The 23,475-nt window shown below is 41.0% G+C and overlaps 1 protein-coding gene across 2 annotated transcripts in view; it reads right to left on the minus strand.

Annotated features, from left to right (window-relative positions):
* The window catches only part of TERF1 (telomeric repeat binding factor 1), a 43,054-nt gene extending 21,405 nt beyond the window's left edge, over nt 1–21,649 (minus strand). For both annotated transcript variants that reach the window (XM_005907229.3, XM_005907228.3), the window contains exons 1-4: nt 21,296–21,649; nt 14,142–14,237; nt 7,413–7,534; nt 2,930–3,016 (exon numbers count right to left, since the gene is read on the minus strand). In XM_005907229.3, the coding sequence (XP_005907291.2) occupies nt 2,930–3,016; nt 7,413–7,534; nt 14,142–14,237; nt 21,296–21,605 (615 nt within the window). In that variant the 5' untranslated portion in view covers nt 21,606–21,649. The remainder of the gene's footprint in view (nt 1–2,929; nt 3,017–7,412; nt 7,535–14,141; nt 14,238–21,295) is intronic.
* Nucleotides 21,650–23,475: the final 1,826 nt, after the last annotated feature.

Below are 23,475 nucleotides of genomic sequence, written 5' to 3' on the forward strand. Positions count from 1 at the left end.
CTGTTTATGATATTTATCCACACTGACTTGACACTTACAGAATTACTAGTTACTTTCACTATTAAACCCTGGAGAAGGAAATGGCAACCCACTCCAGTACTCTTGCCTGGAGAATCCCATGGATGGAGGAGCCTGGTAGGCTGCAGTCCATGGGGTTGCACAGAGTTGGACATGACTGGGCGACTTCACTTTCACTTTTTTCACTGTTAAATAGTAGTCCATTGATCAAAAATATCATCTATTCATCTTTCCTTCCAGCCTGTGTAAGTATTTAGGCTATTTTCTATAATCCACAATTCGATTAAACATTTTTATACATGTCTTCTTGTGAACAGTACAAATTTTTCTTAGTTCTTTCAATGCTGATTGCATAATTAAACTATAAAGCTTAAAAAAAAATTACTTCTCAAGCTCTATCTCAGAGCAATTTTCACAGTTGGGCCTGAATTTTTTTTTGGTTTTTATTTTTTAAGTAAAGCTTCATGACTTTAAAAGCATATAGTGAAAGTAAGAACAGTTACTCTAGGGTATTTATCTAGAAGTGGAATTGCTAGAATGCATGCTTATTGATTTTGCTAAAATACTCACTGAAGCTGAAGTACCAATTTATAGTCCTGAGAGGAAGGTATAGCAGTACTATAATTTCTCCACATTTTGAGCCAACTGTTGGTGTTCTAAGACATTTTAATCATTGCCACTCTGAGGTGTAGAAAATATTATTTCAAAATATTACTTGGTGCGTGCGTGGTGCGTGTTTTAAGTTGCTACAGCTGTATCTGACTGTTTGCAACTCTGTGGACTGTGGCCCACCAGGCTCCTCTGTCCATGGGATTCTCCAGGCAAGAACATTGTAGTGGGTTGCCATGCCCTGCTCCAGCGGATTTTCCCGACCCAGGGACAGAACTGTGTCTCCTGCGGCTCCTGCATTTCAGGTGTATTCTTTACTGCTAAGCCACTAGGCAGCCCATATTACTTGGTACTGCTCTGATAACAAGTATTAGTGAGGTCAGCATTTTCTCTTTATGTTTACTGGCCATAAAATTTCCTCTTCTGTGAAGTACAAGCAGAGTGGATAGTCATCTCACAGTGCTAAGTTTTTAGTCACCTAAACCTAGGTTTTTAGTCACCTAAACTGACTTAGGTGAGTTTTTAGTCACCTCACAGTGCTAAGGCAAAAAAACTAGGGCAAGGAACCCAATTAACATCAGGTTTTCAGCTGAAATCTCTGGAGGAGTACATCCTAGGAACAAGGGCAAATTAGAGATAGAATGAGCCTTACTAAAAGCTCTGTTTCTCGATGAATTAAAGTGATTCCCCTCTCCCCCATACCAGTATGTGAAAAGGTACTCAGCTTCATTAATCATCAAAGAAACAGAAATTAAAACCCAATAAGGTAGCACTATCTCACTGCCAGAATGACTAAATACTTGCCAGAGTGACTACAAGGAAAACCACAGACATTGTCTGTGAAGCAACTGGAACTCTTTCACACTGCTGAAAGAACTGATATTGCTACTTTGGAAGACTGTTTCACCGTATCTACTAAAACTGAATATGTGCATATATTTATAACCTAACAAATCTATTCCTAGGTATTATCCAATAGAAACACATATAGTTGTTGTACAAAAGACATGTAAAGGAATCTAACAGCCAAAACCTGGAAATAACTCAAATGTCCATCAACAATACAATGGATAAACTGTAGTATATTTCTACAATGGAGCAATGAGAATAAACAAACAATTGTTATAAGCAATGCTGTGGATCTTTCTGACAAACAGAAACCTGCTATATGATTATATTATATAAAGTTGAGAAATAAGTAAAGCTAATCTTGGATGTTACATGTTAGGAGAGTGGTTACCCTTGAGAAGGTGGGAAGGACAGTGACTAGAGTGTGCTGGTGATGTTCTATTTCTTGATCTAAGAGGTCATCACACAAAGTGTGCTCCTTTTGTGAAAATACATCTACTTATGCTATAAGTATTCTACTAAAGGTATGCCACTGTTCAATTAAAAGTTTACTAAAAACTGTATAAAACTATGCTTACTTCTTTGATAAACTTAATTGACTCCCACACCACTTTGTTTTTAATACTTAAAAATTAACTTCTATTGACCTTGATATTACACATACACAGAAAGACTAGTGATCACCTAAGAAACCATTAGAAAAACAGGCAAGTTATAATGCATTCTTCCATACCTGTGCTGCTCAGTATGGCAGCCACTAGTCATGCAGTCCTTGAAATGTGTGAGCCCTGAATTTAGACTTAAGTGTAAAAGTCTAATTACACCTCTAAAAAGTCTAAAAACACCTCAGATTTCAAAGACTTCGTATAGCTGTTGCTCAGTATTGGTAGGGAATTGGCCCCAGAACTCCCCTCTGATACCAAAATCTAAGGATGCTCAAGTCTTCTATATAAAATGGTGCAGTATTTGCATATATCCTACACACATCCTTCGGTAAACTTTAAAAATATCTAGATAACCTATAACACCTAACCCAATGTAAATGCTAGGTAAATAGTTACCAGAGTGTGGCAAACTCAAGTTTTTCTTTTTGAAACATTTTGGAATTTTCCCCCCAAATATTTTCCATCTGCAGTTGGTTGAATCCCTAGATATGGAAACCAGGATACAGAGGGCTGACTGTCCAAAAAAGGGAGTGCAAAATATCTCACCAATGCGTTTTCACATGGATTGCTAAAAAAAATTAGCTTTACTTGTTTCTTCTTACTTTTTTAATGTGGCCACTAGAAAATTTAAAAATCACATCCATCACTGGCATTACTTTTCTATTGAACTAGACTTTTCTTTTAAACTATACTGTTTAAAAGAGAAAGCATTTCTTTTCCCTCCCAATGTTTTTTCAATTTTTCTTATTCCAAATAAACAGCTCTAAAATCCTAATGTAAATAATTACCGTGTAAGAATTTGGGTCACCAAATACTCTTTCAAAGACTTCTTCTGCTTCCTTAAAATTGCCATTTTCCATGCAAACGGCTATAGCCTAAAAATCGGAATACAGACAAATCAGACAAATACATATCTTGGATTGCTTTTTAAAATATCTAATTGCTGTTTAATATTAAAATAACTCAGGTAAGGTTTAAACTACTTCATCTAAAATATTCTTACACAGATTAACAATTCTGATTTGATAAATGATATATAATAGCTTTTCAAAGATGAAATAACTGTGGTCCAAAAAGACATGAAAAATTTTGACTAGCCTCTTCTATTTAATTAATAAATTCAGAGCTACATTATATATATTGAGGACTCACCAAAATAATAATTTTAAACAAAAGGGAAATAAGACAGGAGGCAGATGGATGGTATTTGAGATGATTAGGAGAGAGATATATATATAGGTATATAAAATTTGCCATTTAGGAGCCTAGGAAAATCACTAATAGAAATGCAGGAAGCCAGATGCTTTTGAGTAAGCATTTTATAAACAGGCCTTTTTTATTTCCCCCAATTGATTAAAAAAAAGAAAACAAAACTATTTCGTATTCAGGTAAAGTCAGCAAAAACAAGACCAAGAGCTGACTGTGGCTCAGATCATGAACTCATTATTGCAAAATTCAGACTTAAATTGAAGAAGGTAGGGAAAACCACTAGACCATTCAGGTATGACCTAAATCAAATCCCTTATGATTATACAGTGAAAGTGACAAATAGATTTAAGTGGATTATATCTGATAAATGGAGTGCCTGAAGAACTATGAACAGAGGTTCATGCAACTGTAGAGGAGGCAGTGATCAAAACCATCCCCAAGAAAAAGAAATGCAAAAAGGCAAAATGGTTGTCTGAGGAGGCCTTACAAATAGCTGAGAAAAGAGAAGCAAAGGCAAAGAAGAAAAGGAAAGATATACCCATTTGAACGCAGGGTTCCAAAGAACAGCAAAGAGAGATAAGAAAGCCTTCCTACGTGATCAATGCAAAGAAATAGAGGAAAACAACAAAATGGGAAAGACTAGAGATCTCTTCAAGAAAATCAGAGATACCAAGGGAACATTTCATGCAAAGATGGGCTCAATAAAGGACAGAAACAGTACGGACCTAACAGAAGCAGAAGATATTAAGAAGATGTAGAAAGGAAACTCAGAAGGACTATACGAAAAAGATCTTCATGGCCCAGATAACCATGATGGTGTGACCACTTACCTAGAGCCAGACATCCTGGAATGTGAAGTCAAGTGGGCCTTAGGAAGCATCACTACAAACAAAGGCAGTGGAGGTGATGGAATTCCAGCTGAGCTATTTCAAATCCTAAAAGATGATGCTGTGAAAGTGCTGCACTCCATATGGCAGTCAATTTGGAAAACTCAGCAGTGGCCAAAAGACTGGAAAAGGTCAGTTTTCATTCCAATCTCAAAGAAAGGCAATGCCAAAGAATGCTCAAACTATCACACAATTTGCATTCATCTCACACACTAGCAAAATAACGCTCAAAATTTTCCAACTTAGGCTTCAACAGTACATGAACCGTGAACTTCCAGATATTCAAGCTGGATTCAGAAAAGGCAGAGGAACCAGAGATCAAATTGCCAATATTGGCTAGATCATAGAAAAAGCAATAGAATTCCAGAAAAATGTCTACTCCTGTTATATTGACTACTTCTGAGAAAGCCTTTGACTGTGTGGATCACAACAAACTGGAAAATTATTCAAGAGATGGGAATACCAGACCACCTGACCTGCCTCCTGAGAAATCTGTATGCAGGTCAAGAAGCAACAGTTAGATCTGGACATGGAACAAGGGACTGGTTCCAAATTGGGAAAGGGGTATGACAAGGGTATATATTGTCACCCTGCTTATTTAACTTATATGCAGAGTACATCATGAGAAATGTTGGGTTGGATGAAGCACAAGCTGGAATCAAGGTTGCTGGGAAAAATATCAATACCTCAGATGCAGACAACACCACCCTTATGGCAGAAAGCAAAGAGGAACTAAAGAGCCTCTTTAGTTGAAAGTGATGAAAGTGAAAGAGGAAAGTGAAAAAGCTGGCTTAAAACTCAACATTCAAAAAACTAAAACCATGGCATCTGGTCCCATCACTTCAAGGCAAACAGATGGGGAAACAACGGAAACAGCAACAGACTTTATTTTCTTGGGCTCCAAAATCACTGTAGATGGTGATTGCAGCCATGAAATTAAAAGATGCTTGCTCCTTGGAAGAAAAGCTATGACCAACCTAGACAGAATATTAAAAAGCAGAGATGTTACTTTGCCAACAAAGATCTGTCTAGTCAAAGCTATTGTTTTTCCAGTCATTATGTATAGATGTGAGAGGTGGACCATCAAGAAAGCTGAGGCCGAAGAATTGATGCTTTTGAACTGTGGTGTTGACTCACACCACAAGGGACTCTTGAGAGTCCCTTGGACACAAGATCAAACCAGTACATCCTAAAGGAAATCAATCCTGAATATTCATTGGAAGGACTGATGCTCAAGCTGAAGCTCCAGTACTTTGGCCATCTGATGTGAAGAACTGACTCATCTGAAAACACCCTGATGCTTGGAACGATTGAAGGAAGGAGGAGAAGGGGACAAAAGAGGATGAGATGGTTGGATGGCATCACCGACTCGATGGACATGAGTTTAAGCAAGCTCCGGGAGTTGGTGATGGACAGGGAAGTCTGGCATGCTGCAGTTCATGGGGTCGCAGTCGGACACGACTGGAGCAACAGAACTGAACTGATAGCCGATTAACAAACAATGTTGTGATAGTTTCAGGTGAACAGAAAAGGGACTCAGCTAGACTTACATGTATTCATTCTTCCCCAACACCCCTCCCATCCAGGCTGCCACATAACATTGAGCAGAGTTCCATCTGTTATACAGCAGCACCTTGGTGGTTATCCATTTTAAATATAGCAGTGTATAAACCGGCCTTTTTGATACCATATGTGGTTATAGGACCACCACTACCATCTGGATAGGCTTGTAAATTTGGGCAAACCTCTTGGGTCTTGGTTTCTTAAAATGGGGAAAATTATAGTATCTATTTCATAGGGTAGTTGTGAAAATTAAAGAGTTACATATGAAAGTACTTATAAAGACAGCTGAGTGCCTAAGAATTGATGCTTTTTAATTGTGGTGTTGGAGACTCTTGAGAGTCTCTTAGACTGCAAGGAGATCAAACCAGTCTATCCAAAAGGAAATCAGCCTTGAATATTCATTGGAAGGACTGACGCTAAAGCTGAAACTCCAATACTTTGGCCACCTGATGCAAAGAACTAACTCATGTGAAAAGACCCTGACACTGGGAAAGACTGATGGCAGGAGGAGAAGGTGACTGCAGGAGGGGAAAGGGACGACATAGGATGAGATGGTTGGATGGCATCACCGACTCGGACATGAGTTTGAGCACGCTCCGGGAGCTGGTGACGGACAGGGAAGCCTGTGGGCTGCAGTCCATGGGGTCAAAAAAAGCGACTGAAGTGACTGACTGATCAAAGTACTTAGAACAATATCTTCAAATAGTAAGCAATATATTATTACATTTTTGCTATGTATTTCATGGTAACCTGCTCAACTTTATACTAGTATATTTAACAAAGGCTGCTTCCCCTAGACCTCCAAAAGTTTGGGATAATGATAGATCCCTTTGGCCTGAGTTGAAATTCTTAAAAGCAGCAGTCATGTTTTTGCCCATTTTCTTCAGGCTTAATTCTACTTGACAGTCACCACACGATCAATGATTAATTCTTGAGAACGTGGGACACCACCTGGATTTTAGTTTAACTGTGAAAATCTTGAGAACGTGCTTTGCCTGTAAGCAAAACATATTTTCCCTTCTGTCTTTGGATGACTTTCTTTAGTTTCTCACTCTTCAAAAGGCCACTTGTAAAATTCTCTGTATCTATATAGTTAACATTTTACATTCTCTCTTTTTAATTTTACATTCTCTTAATCACAAAAATCCATTTCATTTTCTATCATTTGATAACCTTGAGTGGGAGAGCACAAACCACTGGTTTTTTAGGTTTAGTGATCTTTAAATAGATCTGATGGACTGTAGCCCGCCAGCCTCCTCTGACCATGGAATTTCCCAGGTAAGAACACTGGAATGGGATACCATTTCCTACTCCAGAGGATCTTTCCAACACAGGGATCAAACCCATGTCTCTTGCATCTCCTGCACTGGCAGGTGGATTCTTTACCACTCACGCCACCTGGAAAGCCCCTGTTTTCCAAAGTGGGGGCAATATGCACTTAGGTAACAAATATTAACTCCAGTTCTTAGAGCTCATGTCAAATTTCTAAAGAGAATAATTATATTGAATTTTACTAAAGGTTCATTGTCCAACAGTAGCTCTTAGTTTCTTTAAATGTCATGCTTTTATTTTCTAGGAAAATAATAATTATAAACATAAAGAATACTCATACCTGAATTTTAATTAAATTCTCTATTTCTTCATGAAGCTTGTCATGCTCCTTTTCAATTGAAGCCCAAATCATCAGGGCTGATTCCAAGGGTGTAATTCGTTCATCACTTTCAAACTGTGCATCTTTTAAACCAAAATAAAAACAAGTACCTTAGAAAACTGTGAAGAACTTAACTTTGTTATTTTTTTATAAATTACTTTCTTTAAATATTGACTGATTGTATTCTATTTGCCAGGCACTGCTCTTATATATGCTTGTTTAGGAAAGATTTTTCAAATTAATTTCCTCATTACAATCAACTTAAAATAGAAAATGCCAGACAAGTTCATAAAACATTTGAAGCTTTTCTCTGCTAAAATATTTAAGGACTAGTTCTTGGTGGTTCAGTAGTTGGGAATCTGCCTTCCAATGCAGGGGACTCAGGTTTGATCCCTGGTTTAGCACCTGGGATGCCGTGTGTTGTGGGGCAGCTAAGCCCACACACCACAAGTATCGGGCCCGCACTGAAACTAGAGAAAGCCCACACACCGCAACAAGAGAAGCCTGTGCACCACAACAAAGACCCAGAGCAGCCAGTATGTATACATATGCATCGATTTTAAGAGCTGAAAAAAACATAAGGTACCTTTACATAAGGTATCACAGTAACAGAATTCTTAAATGGTTTGTAAGTCTAACTGCAGTGTAACAAACCTCAAATAGAAATGTGATCTTAGCATATACTAATTGAAATCCTTATTATATATTTTGTGGATATTTGAAACAGGCATTCAGGTTATCTCTCTACCAACATTCTTCCAATTATCAAGGCTTAAAAATCTAAGGAGTCATTGTTTTACTCCTGTTTCTCATCACCGTATCTGTTGCAATATATTATACAGTGGTTTTAAAAACTTCAGAGTTTATTCCAGACTCTATCATTTATCATCTTTGGGGTGCTGAAAAGCTATTTCACCTCTCTAAGTCTCAGTTTTCTCACCTATAAAATGCCACAATTGTAAATACTATGTGAATATTTAATGAGATAATATTTGTACTGCTGTTAAACTTTCTTAAAACAGAATTTTGATCAGGTTATCCTCATGCAACACTCACTGTGGCTGATAACTTAACAAATTACACACAAACTTCTCATTTCGAAATTCTGAACCTTCACCACGTGTGCACTAATCTATTCACTCACTATATATTACGGCTCATTTCAATACTCATCTTTCCTAAGAAGCCTTTCTTGATTGACATTATCCAACCCTTCTTGCTAATCTACCTTCCTTCTTATAAATGTGACATACAGAAAAACTGTATGTATGTTAGATCTTAACTTAAAAGACTTTACAGTGTAGAAAAACAAGTATTGTATATTAACACATATATATACAATCTACAACAATGGTACTGAAGGGCAGGAATAGAGACTCAGATATAGAGATATGGACACAGCAGGGGAAGGAGAGGGTGGGACAAACTGAGAGCAGCACTGAAATATACACAGTGCCATGTATAAAACAGATAAGATAATGGGAAGTTGCTATATAGTGCAGAGAGCTCAGTCTCGTGCTATGTGACAACCTAGAGGGGTGGAATAGGGTGGGAGGTGGGAGGGGAGGTCCAAGAGGGAGGAGACTTGTATCCCCATGGCTGATTCACGTTGTTGCATGGCAAAAACCAACACAACATTGTAAAGCAATTAGGCCTCAATTAGAAATCAATAAATCAAAAAGAAAAATGATAAAAAAACTTTACAGTGTAGACTTTCACTTTCAGGTAGGATGCATGAAAGTGAATGCACCAGGGCAACACTCTCACCATCACCAGAAAAAAAAAATGGGGACAAACTGCAAAATCATGTTGTTGAAGACAGGAGACAGCTGTGCAAGCTCTGAGAACTAGGTGGAATACATCCTAGAAAGAGATTCCTTCTCAGGTGAGCAGATGATTCACAGCTCTTTTCCTCCCTGGGCTACTTTGCTGAAAAGGCTGAAGATCCAGTGTGCTCCAGGCAGGGAGGCTTTACTGGGGTAAGAGAAAGAAGAGCTTCTGGTGGTTTCCTTGGGGCTAGCACGGTGGACTGGAAAACTAGAAGAACTGAAAACACATGGCTAGCATTTCCCCACAAAGCTTTAGCTGAGTTCTGGGGCAGTGCAGGAAGCTGGGGTGGAAAAGTACGGAAAACTTTCAGTTGTACAGATCTTAAGATAAAGTCCCATGAGAGGGTGGAGCCTGCCATAAACAAAAGTTTCCCCTTTAAGACATTTGCCATATTTTAAAACCAGGTGGAGCAGGTGACTATAAAGTTAATAAGGCAGCCACTGCTGCTGCTGCTGCAGCTAAGTCACTTCAGTCATGCCCGACTCTGTGAGATCCCATAGACGGCAGCCCACCAGGCTCCCCCGTCCCTGGGATTCTCCAGGCAAGAACACTGGAGTGGGTTGCCATTTCCTTCTCCAATGCTTGAAAGTGAAGAGTGAAAGTGAAGTCACTCAATTGTGTCCGACTCTTAGCGACCCCATGGACTGCAGCCTACCAGACTCCTCCATCCGTGGGATTTTCCAGGCAAGAGTACTGGAGTAGGGTGCCATCGCCTTCTCCGAAGGCAGCCATTAGCTATATGTAATTACTGGACAGTTAAAGCATTGTTAATCCAAATTGAGATGTACTTTGACTATGAAATACAAACCAGATTTCAAAGACGTACTGCAAAAAAATTAAATAAAATAAAGGTGGTAAAATATCTCGTTTTATATCAATCATACGTTGACGTATATTTTAGAAATACTGGGTTAAATAAGACATTGTTAAAATTCTACCTATTTCTACTTTACTTAATATAGTTATTAGAAAAGTTTTGATTATATATGAGGCATACTTTGGGCTTCCCAGGTGGCACTAGTGGTAAAAGAACCAACCTGCCAATGCAGGAGATGTAAGAGACTCCGGTTTGACCCCAAGGTGGGAAAGAACCCTTGGAGAAGGGCATGGCAACCCACTCTAGTATTCTTGCCTGGATAATCCCATGGACAGAGGAACCTGGCGGGCTACAGTTCATAGGGTTGCAAAGAGTCAGACATGACTGAGTCGACTTAACTTGCATGCACATGGCCTACTTTATATTTCTATTAGGCAGTGCTGCTATACAACAACCACTAAAAAAATAAGCAAAAGGGTTATATATAGCTGAAAATCCAATATAAATTAAAATGAAATTTTAAATGCTGCCTGACTTATTTGAAATATACTGATTCTTGTTCACTAACCCCGGCCTATTGTATCTAAGACGTGCTCTGGGGAACTTCAAGATTAAACCATGGAGTCACACACAAAATAGGAAATTTTTTGACCCTTTTTTGATATCTTAAAGACATTAGTCATTTAGACTATGGTAACTGTGTGGTGACTCTTACTACTGCCACACATTACTAGCAACTATCATATTTGTAACCTCTTGTTGAGCTTGAGTTCAGCACTTATTCAATAAGGGAATATGATTTAAACTATAATATCTCTTTCTCTTGTCCTCATAGTTTATTTTAGATTATAATGGCCAAGCCTGGCTCAGTTTATCAGTAATGGCTAATATTTACAGCACAGTCATTCTGACGCTACACAAGCCAGAACTGGATTAGTGAGAGTCCTGAAAGTGGTACTAACAGGCTGGGATCTCCTGTAACACAACATGTTCATAAGTAAACAGCTTCATGTAATACTGTCTACCACTAGAGACTGTTGGGAAAGCCTTTTGTAAATTGCAAACCCCAATATAAATATGCAGTTATCTGCATCAGAAGGTCCTTTAAATGACCATGCTGTAAATATTAGCCATTAGTGATAAATCGAACCAGGCTTGGTCATTACAGTCCAAAATAATCTATGAAGACAAAGGAAAGAGATATTATAGCTTAAATCATATTACCTTATTAAAGTGCTGAAGTCAAAATCAAATGCTCAGTCGTGTCCAACTCTTTGCAACTCCATGGGCTGTAGCCTACCAGGCTCCTCTGTCCATGGGATTTTCCAGGCAATAGTCCTAGACTGGATTGCCGTTTCCTTCTCCAGGGGATCTTCCCAACCCAGGGATCGAACCTAGGTTTCCGGCATTGTAGACAGACGATTTACCATCTGAGCCACCAGGGAAGTCCAAAATCAAATAAGAGGCTTCAAATATGCTTGTTGCCAATAACGACAGTGGTAAGAGACACTAAAAAGTTACCATAGTCTAACTGAGTGATTATGCACTCAACTCCTTATTACAAAATTCAGACTTAAATTGAAGGTAGGGAAAACCACTAGACCATTCAGGTATGACCTAAATCAAATCCCTGACGATTATACAGTGGAAGTGACAAATAGATTCAAGTGAATTCTATCTGATAAATGGAGTGCCTGAAGAACAGAGGTTCATGCAACTGTAGAGGAGGCAGTGATCAAAACCATCCCCAAGAAAAAGAAATGCAAAAAGGCAAAATGGTTGTTTGAGGAGGCCTTACAAATAGTTGAGAAAAGAAGAGAAGCGAAAGGCAAAGAAGAAAAGGAAAGATATACCCATTTGAACGCAGGATTCCAAAGAATAGCAAAGAGAGATAAGAAAGCCTTCCTACATGATCAATGCAAAGAAATGGAGGAAAACAACAGAATGGGAAAGACTAGAGATCTCTTCAAGAAAAATTAGAGATACCAAGGGAACATTTCATGCAAAGATGGGCACAATTAAAGATAGAAACAGTACAGACCTAACAGAAGCAGAAGATATTAAGAAGAGGTGACAAGAATACACAGAAGAACTATACAAAGAAGATCTTCATGACCCAGATAACTACAATGGTGTGATCACTCACCTAGAGCCAGACATCCTGGAATGTGAAGTCAAGTGGGCCTTAGGAAGCATCACTACAAACAAAGGCAGTGGAGGTGATGGAATTCCAGCTGAGCTATTTCAAATCCTAAAAGATGATGCTGTGAAAGTGCTGCACTCCATATGGCAGTGAATTTGGAAAACTCAGCAGTGGCCAAAGGACTGGAAAAGGTCAGTTTTCATTCCAATCCCAAAGAAAGGCAATGCCAAAGAATGCTCAAACTATCGCACAACTGTACTCATCTCACTCGCTAGCAAAGTGATGCTCAAAATTCTCCAAGCTAGGCTTCAACAGTACATGAACCATGAACTTCCAGATGTTCAAGCTGGATTTAGAATAGGCAAAGGAACCAGAGATCAAATTGCCAACACCAGCTGGATCATCAAAAAAGCAAGAGAGCTCAGAAAAACATCTACTTCTGCTTTATGGACTACACCAAAGCCTTTGACTGTGTGATACAACTATGGAAAATTTTGCAAGAGATGGGAATACCAGACAGCCTGACCTGCCTCCTGAAAAACTGTATGCAGGTCAAGAAGCAACAGTTAGAACTGGACATGGAACAACAGATTGGTTCCAAATAGGAAAAGGAGTACGTCAAGGCTGTATATTGTCACTCTGCTTATTTAACTTATATGCAGAGTACATCATGAGAAAGGCTGGGCTGGATGAAGCACGAGCTGGAATCAAGATTTCTGGGAGAAATATCAATAACCTCAGATATGCAGATGACAACACTCTTATGGCAGAGAGCAAAGAACTAAAGAGCCTCTTGTCCGTCTAGTCAAAGCTATGGTTTTTCCAGTAGTCATGTATGGACGTGAGTTGGACTACAAAGAAAGCTGAGCACCAAAGAATTGATGCTTTTGAACTGTGGTGTTGGAGAAGACTCTTGAGAGTCCCTCGGACACAAGGAGATTAAACCAGTCCATCCTAAAGGAAATCAACCCTGAATATTCATTAGAAGGACTGATGCTGAAGCTGAAAAACTCCAATACTTTGGCTACCTGATTGGGAAGAACTGACTCACTGGAAAAGGCCCTGATGTTGAAAGACTGAAGGAAAAGGAGGAGAAGGGGAAGACAAAGGATGAGATGGTTGGATGGCATCACCAACTCAATGGACATGAGTTTGAGCAAGCTCCGGGAGTTGGCAATGGACAGGGAAGCCTGGTCTGCTGCTGTCCATGGGGTTGCAAAGAGTCAGACATGACTGAGTGATTGAACTGAAATGAACTGAATGTTATCTTTAAAACAGAGTATATGGAGCATGGTTTCCTACCAGCAGCATCAGAATCATCTGGGAACTTATTGGAAATGTAATTCATCCTACCAAATCAGAAATTCATAATGGGGAAGGAGCTACATCATTCTGTTTCTTAACAAGTTCGCTAATTATTCTGAAGTAAGCAAAAATTTGAGAATTGTTGCTCCAAAAAGATAGGGATATTTCCTTTACTAGCTTTAAATATGCTTGTGTATAGATGTACAGGCCAAATACAAGTGGGAAAACTCTCAAAAAAAACCCGATAGCTCCCATCTCTTTCTGGAGAAGGCAATGGAAACCCACTGCCAGTACTCTTGCCTGGAAAATCCCATGGATGGAGGAGGCTGGTAGGCCTGCAGTCTATGGGGTCGCTAAGAGTGGACTAGGCGACTTCACTTTCACGCATTGGAGAAGGCAATGGCAACCCACTCCAGTGTTCCTGCCTGGAGAATCCCAGGGACAGAGAAGCCTGGTGGGCTGCCGTCTATGGGGTTGCACAGAGTCGGACACAACGGAAGCAACTTAGCAGCAGCAGCAGCATCTCTTTCTTCTCATCATCACACCTTCAGACATAGACTGAAATATCTTCCATATAAGATAAAAACATACTTACCAAGGGTTTTTCCAGCTTCAATTCTTGTCAAAAATTGACATACGTATATAGTTCTCAGTTGATAAGCTGTTAGACTGGACAGTCCATGAATAATAGCTGAAAGTGAATAAAGTAAATTTTATTAAAACATTAAAACAAAACTCCAAACTTGGCCCTGCAGTACCTCTGTGTGGTTTGCTGAGCAATAAATTAACAAACGTCACCCAAAGATTATCATAAATTTAGAACTGTATGCTTTATTCCCAATTTTTAAGAAATCAGAACAAAAGTGAGTAACAATGAACACTTTACCTTCAAAATAAAACTGATGTTTCATACACAGAATAATAAATCTTTAAAACTACGTACTTTCACAGGTACCACTCTGTACTAATGAAAAGGGAGATTTAGATCCAAACTGTAAAATATGCAAATCATTAGATGGAAACTTATTTTCTACCTTAAGATGCCTAACGTAATAGGAAATATATTACTCTTAAGGTTTCAGTTGAATGAGAGTCTCTTTAGTTTACAAAACTTTATTCTAAAACATGTATTTATATTAACCTCCCCAATATGTGAACACCCACCCAGTGTTATGCTAGGTAATGAGTACCTACAATGATGAGTAAACCATAATCCTGGTTTTCAGTGAGTTTACTATGTACAATGAAAGACAAAGATTAAATTAACTAGTCCTGCAGCTGCTAAGCAGATGAAACATATTTATTTTCATTGATTTCCTCAATTTTAATATGCCATAGCCTTACGCTATACTGGAGATTATCTGTACCAAATATAGTCATAAAACAACAGGATTCAAAAAGAGAACAAAACTTATATAAAATTTAAACACAACTTATTCAATATTTACAGAATATCTACTGTTGGCCAATGGTAGGGACTCATGACTGAACGATAGACAGCCCCCTAGGAAGGTTTTAGTCTGAAAAGACACAAATTAAACAAAAATGTAGGCAGGTGACTAATTAAAATTTTAATGTCATAAAGGGTAAGTATGGTATAGGAGCAAAACAGAAGAAAAGCCCAATCTATTCTAGAGAAGAATTGCTCTTTGTATCTATTAGGCATAAAACAAAACAATGAAAATCTACTCAAGTTGAAGCCAGCTATCTGTTTTTTCCATACCTGTAATCAAATACTACTGACAGAAAGACACCAGAGGATCTAATGGCCAACAACAATAACAACTATATTTAAGCAATTACTAAAATACCAGGCACCTACTTTAAGCCCTGAGCAGTGGTTTTCAACTGGGGGTGTTGTGACTCTGTCCCCTAAGGGACACTTTGCAATGTCCAGAGACATTTCTGATTGTCACACTGAGACATTCTGATTGAGTGGGAGGGGGCTGCTACTGCACCTACCGGTTGAGGTCGGGGATCCTACAACGCACCAGTGACCTCCACCCTGTCCCCTCTTCACCCTCAAGCACACACAGAATAAAGAATTATGTGGTACAAAATGTCAACATGCTGAGCTGGAGAAACCTTGCTTTACAAATACCAGTTCATCTGCTTCTCTGAACAGCTCTATGAGGTAGACGCCATTATCACTACCATTTTACAGATGTGGAAACTGGTGGTATCAAGTCCCTGCTTCAAGGCTTGTGATGATAAATAAGCAGAGCCAGGAATCAAACTCAGACAATTTACAAGGACTCCCTGGTGGTCCAGTGGTTAGGACTCTGTGCTTCCACTGCAAGGGGCACAAATTCCACCCCTGGTCAGGGAATCAGGGAACTAAGATCCCACAAGCTGTGCAGCCAAAAACACAGACATACACACTCACAAAAACAAACAAAAAACCACAGACAACTAACGATGGAGCCCAAGCTCTTAATCACAATCCTACACTGCCTCCCCCGATGGAGACAAGTTAGGAGTATCAGTCTGGAAAAGGCATTATCTGACACAAGTGAGGTGGGAGAACAATTCTGAATTTGAATGAAAAAGCTAAGAATTTCTAGTAAGCATCTAGAGTTGCATATGTTTACATTCTTGAAAAGTGTAGTAAATGTAATTCTATAAGAGATAAAATGGAGCCTGTCAGTCAAAAATGGCATACAGAGACAATGTTAACTTCACAGTTTGTGTATCTGTCATTGATTCAGCGATGCAACTTGGAAAAGAGTTTACTCTTTCTGGATTTTGGTGCCTTTGAGAGTTGGACTGTGAAGAAAGCTGAGCACCGAAGAATTGATGCTTTTGAACTGTGGTGTTGGAGAAGACTCTTGAAGAGTCCCTTGGACTGCAAGGAGATCCAGCCAGTCCATTCTGAAGGAGATCAGCCCTGGGATTTCTTTGGAAGCAATGATGCTAAAGCTGAAACTCCAGTACTTTGGCCACCTCAGGCGAAGAGTTGACTCATTGGAAAAGACTCTGATGCTGGGCGGGATTGGGGGCAGGAGGAGAAGGGGACGACAGAGGATGAGATGGCTGGATGGCATCACTGACTGGATGGACGTGAGTCTGAGTGAACTCCAGGAGTTGGTGATGGACAAGGAGGCCTGGCGTGCTGCGATTCATGGGGTTGCAAAGAGTCGGACACGACTTAACGACTGAACTGAACTGAACCTTAAAATAATGGAGGTGACCTAGATTATTCCTTGGGTCTTGGGCGAGAACCTTAAAAGGTCTTTGTTTTTTGTTTAAATGACTTTTTTTTTTTAGAATGGTTTTAAATTTACAGAATGTTGGGAAGATAATAGAGTGGTGCATGCAAGGTTGCTTCAGTCGTGTGCAACTCTTTGTGCCCCATGGATTGTAGCCCACCAGGCTCCTCTGTCCATGAGCTTCTCCAGACAAGTATACTGGAGTGGGTTGCCATGTCCTCCTCCAGGGGATCTTCCCGCCCAGGGATCAAACCCGTGTCTCTTACATCTCCTGCACTGGCAGATGGGTTCTTTACCACTAGTGCCACCTGGGAAGCCCCAAGATAGTAGAGAGGTCCCATATAATACTCTCCATCCAGTTTACCCTGTTATTAGCATCTTACATTAGCATTGTTACATTAATTAACCAATATCGATACATTATTATCTAAAGTCCACCTTTACTCAGATTTCTTTAGTTTTTACTTAATATCCGTTTTCTGCTGCAGGTTCCCATCCAGGGTTCAGTTCAGTTCAGTCACTGAGTTGTGTCCAGCTCTTTGCGACCACATGGACTACAGCACGCCAGGCCTCCCTGTCTGTTACCAACTCCCGGAGTTTACTCAAACTCATGCCCACTGAGTCGGTGATGCCATCCAACCATCTTATCATCTGTCGTTCCCTTCTCCTCCCACCTTCAATCTTTCCCAGAATCAGGGTTTTTTCAAATGAGTCAATTCTTCACATCAGGTGGTCAAAGTATTGGAGTTTCAGCTTCAGCATCAGTCATTCCAATGAATATTCAGGACTGATTTCCTTTAGGATGGACTGGTTGGATCTCCTTGTGTCCAAGAGACTCTCAAGAGTCTTCTCCAACATCACAGTTCAAAAGCATCAATTCTTCGGTACTCAGCTTTTGTCACAGTCCAACTCTCACATCCATACAAAACTACTCATACCATAGCTTTGACTAGACGGACCTTTGTTGGCAAAGTAATGTCTCTGCTTTTTAATATGTTGTCTAGGCTGGTCATAGCTTTTCTTCCAAGGAGCAAGCATCGTTTAACTTCATGGCTGCAGTCACCATCTGCAACGATTTTGAAGCCCCCCAAAATAAAGTCTCTCACTGTTTTCATTGTTTCCCCATCTATTTGCCATGAAGTGATGGGACCAGATGCCATGATCTTAGTTTTCTGAATGTTGAGTTTTGAGCCAACTTTTTTACTCTCCTCTTTCACTTTCATTAAGAGGCTCTTTAGTTCTTCTTTGCTTTGTGCCATAAGGGTGGTGTCATCTGCATATCTTTATTGATATTTCTCCTGGCAATCTTGACTCCAGCTTGTGCTTCATCCAGTCCAGCATTTCTCATGGTGTACTCTGCATATAAGTTAAATAAGCAGGGTGACAATATACCTCCTTGATGTATTCCTTTCCTGATTTGGAACCAGTCTGTTGTTCCATGTCTGGTTCTAACTGTTGCTTCTTGACCTGCATACAGATTTCTTAGGAGGCAGGTCAGGTGGTCTGGTATTCCCATCTCTTTTAGAATTTTCCACAGTTTGTTGAGATCCACACAAAGAGTACCACGTTACATTTAGTCATCATGTCACTTTGGGTATCTCCTGGTTATAACAGTTTCTCAGTCTTTCCTTGGTTTTGACGACCTTGGGGGTTTTGAGGTATTTTGTAAACTACATCTCTCTATTAGGATTTGTCTGATATTTTTCTCATGACTAGACTAGGGTTATGGGGTTTGGAGAGGAAGATCACAGTGGCAGAGTACCACTTTCATCATATTATATCAAGTGTACATGCTACCAACTATCACTGTTGATGCTGACCTTGAGTACCTGGGTGAGGCAGTATTTGTCAGTTTTCTCTACTTTCTTCCCCTTTCTATACTGTGCTCTATATAGCCCACATTTCAGGAGTGCGGACTTACACTCCACCTCCTTGAGAACAGAGTAGAAACATGAATTACCTGGAATTCTTCTGCATTGGACATCTGTCTCTTCTCCCACTTTATTTATCCCAGCATTTATTTACATCAGTGTGGACTTTATGGATGTTTTAAAATAATTTGGGTTATAATCCAAAACTCCAGTTGACCCTTTAACAATGAGGGGGTTAGAGACACTGACCCTCCAAGCAGTTGAAAATTCCAGTGTCGATCCTCTGAATGCATGGTTTAACCAACCAGATTGTGTAGTAGTGCAGTATTTACTACTGAGAAAAAAAACTGGCTTGTAAGCAGACAGGTGCAGTTCAAATCTGTGTTGTTTAAGGGTCAACCGTATTTTCATTTTCTTGCTTATGTCTGCCAGGGCTATTGGGAACTCTTGCAGTTGGCTCCTATGCCCCTTTGTGCTGCCATAACTGTGGAGCTTTGTTTCTTTGGGGGTTTTGTTTTGCTTTTAGTACTGCCCTACTTTTGTCACAAGATGCTCCAGGTTCAAGTTGTATATTTCCTGTCCCTGTCCTGGAATCAGGCCATTTCTATGGAAAATAGTATTGGAAACCAATACCTGAATGCACTGGAAGGACTGATGTTGAAGCTGAAGCTCCAAAACTTTGGCCAACTGATGAGAAGAACTGACTCACTGGAAAAGACTGATGCTGGGAAAGATTGAAGGCAGGAGAAGGGGATGAAAGAGGATGAGATGGTTGGATAGCATCCTGACTCAATGGACATGAGTGAACAAACTCCAGAAGACAGTGAAGGACAGAGGAGCCTGGTGTGCTGCAAAGAGTCGGACACTGAGCAACTGAACTGAACTGAACCCTGTCTCTAGTGTTATCTGTGACATAGGGGAAAGGTTGTTGGACTGGAAGATAAGGCAGGTGTCTGGACCAACCCTCTTAACCTATCAATGCTTTAGGTTGTTTAGATCACTCCTCCATAAACTGAGATTTTACTCACCTCACTCATGGGTAACTGTGAAGCTAAAATGTGTCAACATGGTTTTCTGAAATATTTAATTTTCTATTAAATTCTATCTTGGGGTTGTGGTCCGCTGCAATAAGCTGAGAGCCAACTCCAATAAATATTAATACCAGAGTATCTTTCAGTTATCATTCAAAAAGCCAGCTAGCCTTCTGTAGGCATCAATATCTTTGCCCATCGATTCACAGGCTTTCTTGCATAGGTGGTAGACTTCATTGTCAGTTACTTTCATTGTGAAGCCTATACTGAGCAGCAGGCTCAATGAGGGCTTCCCTTGTGGCTCAGCTGGTAAAGTATCCGCCGGCAATGCGGGAGACCTAGGTTCGATCCCTGGGTTGGGAAGATCCCCTGGAAAAGGGAAAGGCTACCCAATCCAGTATTCTGGCCTGGAGAATTTCATGAACTGTATAGACAATGGGGTCGCAAAGAGTCAGACACGACTGAGCGACTTTCACACACACAGGGTCAATGAGGTTTAAACAGCTCATAGAGTAATACAAAACAAGGTCTCAGTGACTTGCTAAAAGAAAAAAAAACCTTTTACAGGAGTACCTCAGAAAAAAGCAAGAAATGCAAGCACCCGGGAGAAATATCAATAACCTCAGATATGCAGATGACACCACCCTTATGGCAGAAAGTGAAGAGGAACTCAAAAGCCTCTTGATGAAAGTGAAAGAGGAGAGTGAAAAGTTGGCATAAAGCTCAACATTCAGAAAATGAAGATCATGGCATCTGGTCCCATCACTTCATGGGAAATAGATGGGGAAACAGTGGAAACAGTGTCCGACTTTATTTTTTGGGGCTCCAAAATCACTGCAGATGGTGACTGCAGCCATGAAATTAAAAGACGCTTACTCCTTGAAGGAAAGTTATGACCAACCTAGACAGCATATTGAAAAGCAGAGATATTACTTTGTCAACAAAGATCCCTTTAGTCAAGGTTATGGTTTTTCCAGTGGTCGTGTATGGATGTGAGAGTTGGACTGTGAAGAAAGCTGAGCGCCGAAGAATTGATGCTTTTGAACTGTGGTGTTGGAGAAGACTCTTGAGAGTCCCTTGGACTGCAAGGAGATCCAATCAGTCCATTCTGAAGGAGATCAGCCCTGGGATTTCTTTGGAAGCAATGATGCTAAAGCTGAAACTCCAGTACTTTGGCCACCTCATGCGAAGAGTTGACTCATTGGAAAAGACTCTGATGCTGGGAGGGATTGGGGGCAGGAGAAAGGGAGGACAGAGGATGAGATGGCTGGATGGCATCACTGACTCGATGGACATGAGTTTGAGTGAACTCCGGAGTTGCTGATGGACAGGGAGGCCTGGCATGCTGCCATTCATGGGGTCGCAAAGAGTCGGACACGACTGAGGGACTGAACTGAACTGAATCCTTTTATCAACTCAACGGGTTATTCTCATTTTACCAACTAGTAAAATTATGACTCTGAGAAAAACTGAGGAGCCCATGAGAGGCGGAGGCGGGATTCGAACCAACGATTGACTTCGAGCCTGGGGCCCTCAGCAAGCAGCCAGATCCCCGACCCCTGAGGTACAGTGCTGCAAACCAGGCCTCAGTCGCCCACCGCGGTTCCCGCTCCCGGCCCGGGCGCGCCCAGCACTCACCCTCGGCGCTGTCGCGAGTGCGATGGAAGTCGTCGGAGCGGCCGTCACGGAAAGCCCGGCAAAGCGAAACGCAGAGGAAATCGAGCATCCAGCCGGCAGCTACCGCCTCTGCCTCAGCCATCAGGCCCCCTTCCTCCTCCTCCTCCTCAGGGACCCCCGGCTGTACCTGGCAGTCGAGCAGTTCTTGGCATTCAAACTGCTCCTGATCATCTGTCACCGTGTCCGCCACCCGCTCCCCCGGGGAACCTGCATCCTCCCCGTCCGCACGCCCTCGCGGGCTCTGAGCCGCAGAGGCGGTATCCTCCGCCATGTTAAACAGCTCGCGCAGCTTCTGGCCTTTCCGGCGCAGAGCGACTACTGGCTCGCGCCGCACGGGGCGAGCCCACGGCGGGAGGCCTCTTCCGCCTGAGAGAAAACACCAATCACACACCGCCGGGATGGGCGAGCGGCTCGAGCCTGGCTTCGGATTGGCCGAGACCTGCTCCAGCGTCTGCATGTTGAATTCACCCGCCACCCTGCAGCGCCGCTTTGTTGGTAAAGTAGACGAGTTCAGGCTAGACCCGGAGAGGACTGGAGGTGGTTTTGTTCAGTGGCTCAGTCGTGTCCGACTCTTTGCGACCCCATGGATTGCAGCACCCCAGGCTTCCCTGTCCTTTACCATCTCTCGGAGCTTGCTCAAACTCATGTCTGTTGAGTCAGCGATGCCATCCAACTATCTCGTCCTCTGTTGTCAGTCTGCCTTTAGTCTTTCCCAGCATCGGGGTCTTTTCCATTTTAACTAACCGTATTGTTCTAGAGGATGTTGCATTTTAGCACAAGAATAGAATAGTTCCCCCACCTCCAGGTGGGGGAGGTGTTTTAACTAGAAAAAACATTTTTAACTTTTCCAGTTAAAATGGAAAAGCATTTTATCCGTTTGTGCTTCAAAAGAGATAGATAATTAAAATGTCACTACTTTTCGAGCATAAGACTTTAAATCCTAGTGTACTCTTAACAGTTACTATGCAATCAGGAAGCAAAACTCCTTCAACAGACAGATTCGTGCTTTTCCAATCTTAAGGAGCGCCAGAATCAGTCCCGAGGCTTGTTGGGCATCACACCTATAGTTTTTGTCCTGTAGGTTTGGATTGGGATCCTTGAATCTGCAAGTCCTTTGTTCGCAGGTGAGTGATACTAAGGCTGCCAGTTTGGGGACCAAATTTTGAAATTATTGCTCTAGAAAGAGTAGGTTATTATGGAAAAGAATTTCAGTCAGGACCTGAAATAGATGATAAAAATTCAGCTTGTACAACAGAAAAGTGAAAGTGTTAGTAGCCTCTGACTCTTTGCAACCCTGTGGACTGTAGCCTCCCAGACTCTTCTGACTATGGGATTCTCCAGGAAAGAATACTGGAGTGGGTTGCCATTCCCTTCTCTAGGGTATCTTCCCAACCCCAGGATCCAACCCAGGTCTCCCACATTGCAGGCAGATTCTTTACTGTCTGAGCCACCAGGGAAGCCCCGTGGCTTCCTGTATTCACAACAATAAGTGAATACTTATTTTGAATTTTCAAACTTACCTTGGAGCACAAGAGGGGACTGAGGGGAGAGGAGCCTGGTTATGTTCTATTTTTCTATGTAGATGACAGTTGCATCAGTGGTCACTTTATGAACATTCATGGAACATGATATATGCACTTTTCAGTATGTGAGTTATAATCGAATAAAAAGCTTCCTTTAAAACCCTGTTTATAACATATCCAGTGTTGTCAAACCCTTTATATTTTAATTTTTCACATTTATTATTGCCTTAAGGCTGAAATGTTGAGTCATCAAAGGACTATATTGCAGCCCTTAAGAATGCCTAAGTTGGGGACTTTCCTGGTGATGCAGTGGCTAAGACTCTGTGCTGCTAATGCAGGGGACCTGGTTGGAACCCTGGCACAATGATCATTGAAGATCCTGCACACTGCAGCTAAGACCTGGCACGTTTGTGTGTGTTAAGTCACTTCAATTGTGTCCAGCTTTTTGTGACCCTATGGACCATAGCCTGCTAAGTTCTTCTGTCCATGGGATTCTCCAGGCAAGAATACTGGAGTGGGTTGTCATTTCCTTCTCTGGGGGATCTTCCTGATCCAGGAATTGAACCCATGTCTCTTATGTCTCCTGCATTGGCAGGCTGGTTCTTTATCACTGGCACA

The sequence above is a fragment of the Bos mutus genome, chromosome 14 (genome assembly GCF_027580195.1).
Source record: "Bos mutus isolate GX-2022 chromosome 14, NWIPB_WYAK_1.1, whole genome shotgun sequence".
NCBI lineage: Eukaryota > Metazoa > Chordata > Mammalia > Artiodactyla > Bovidae > Bos > Bos mutus.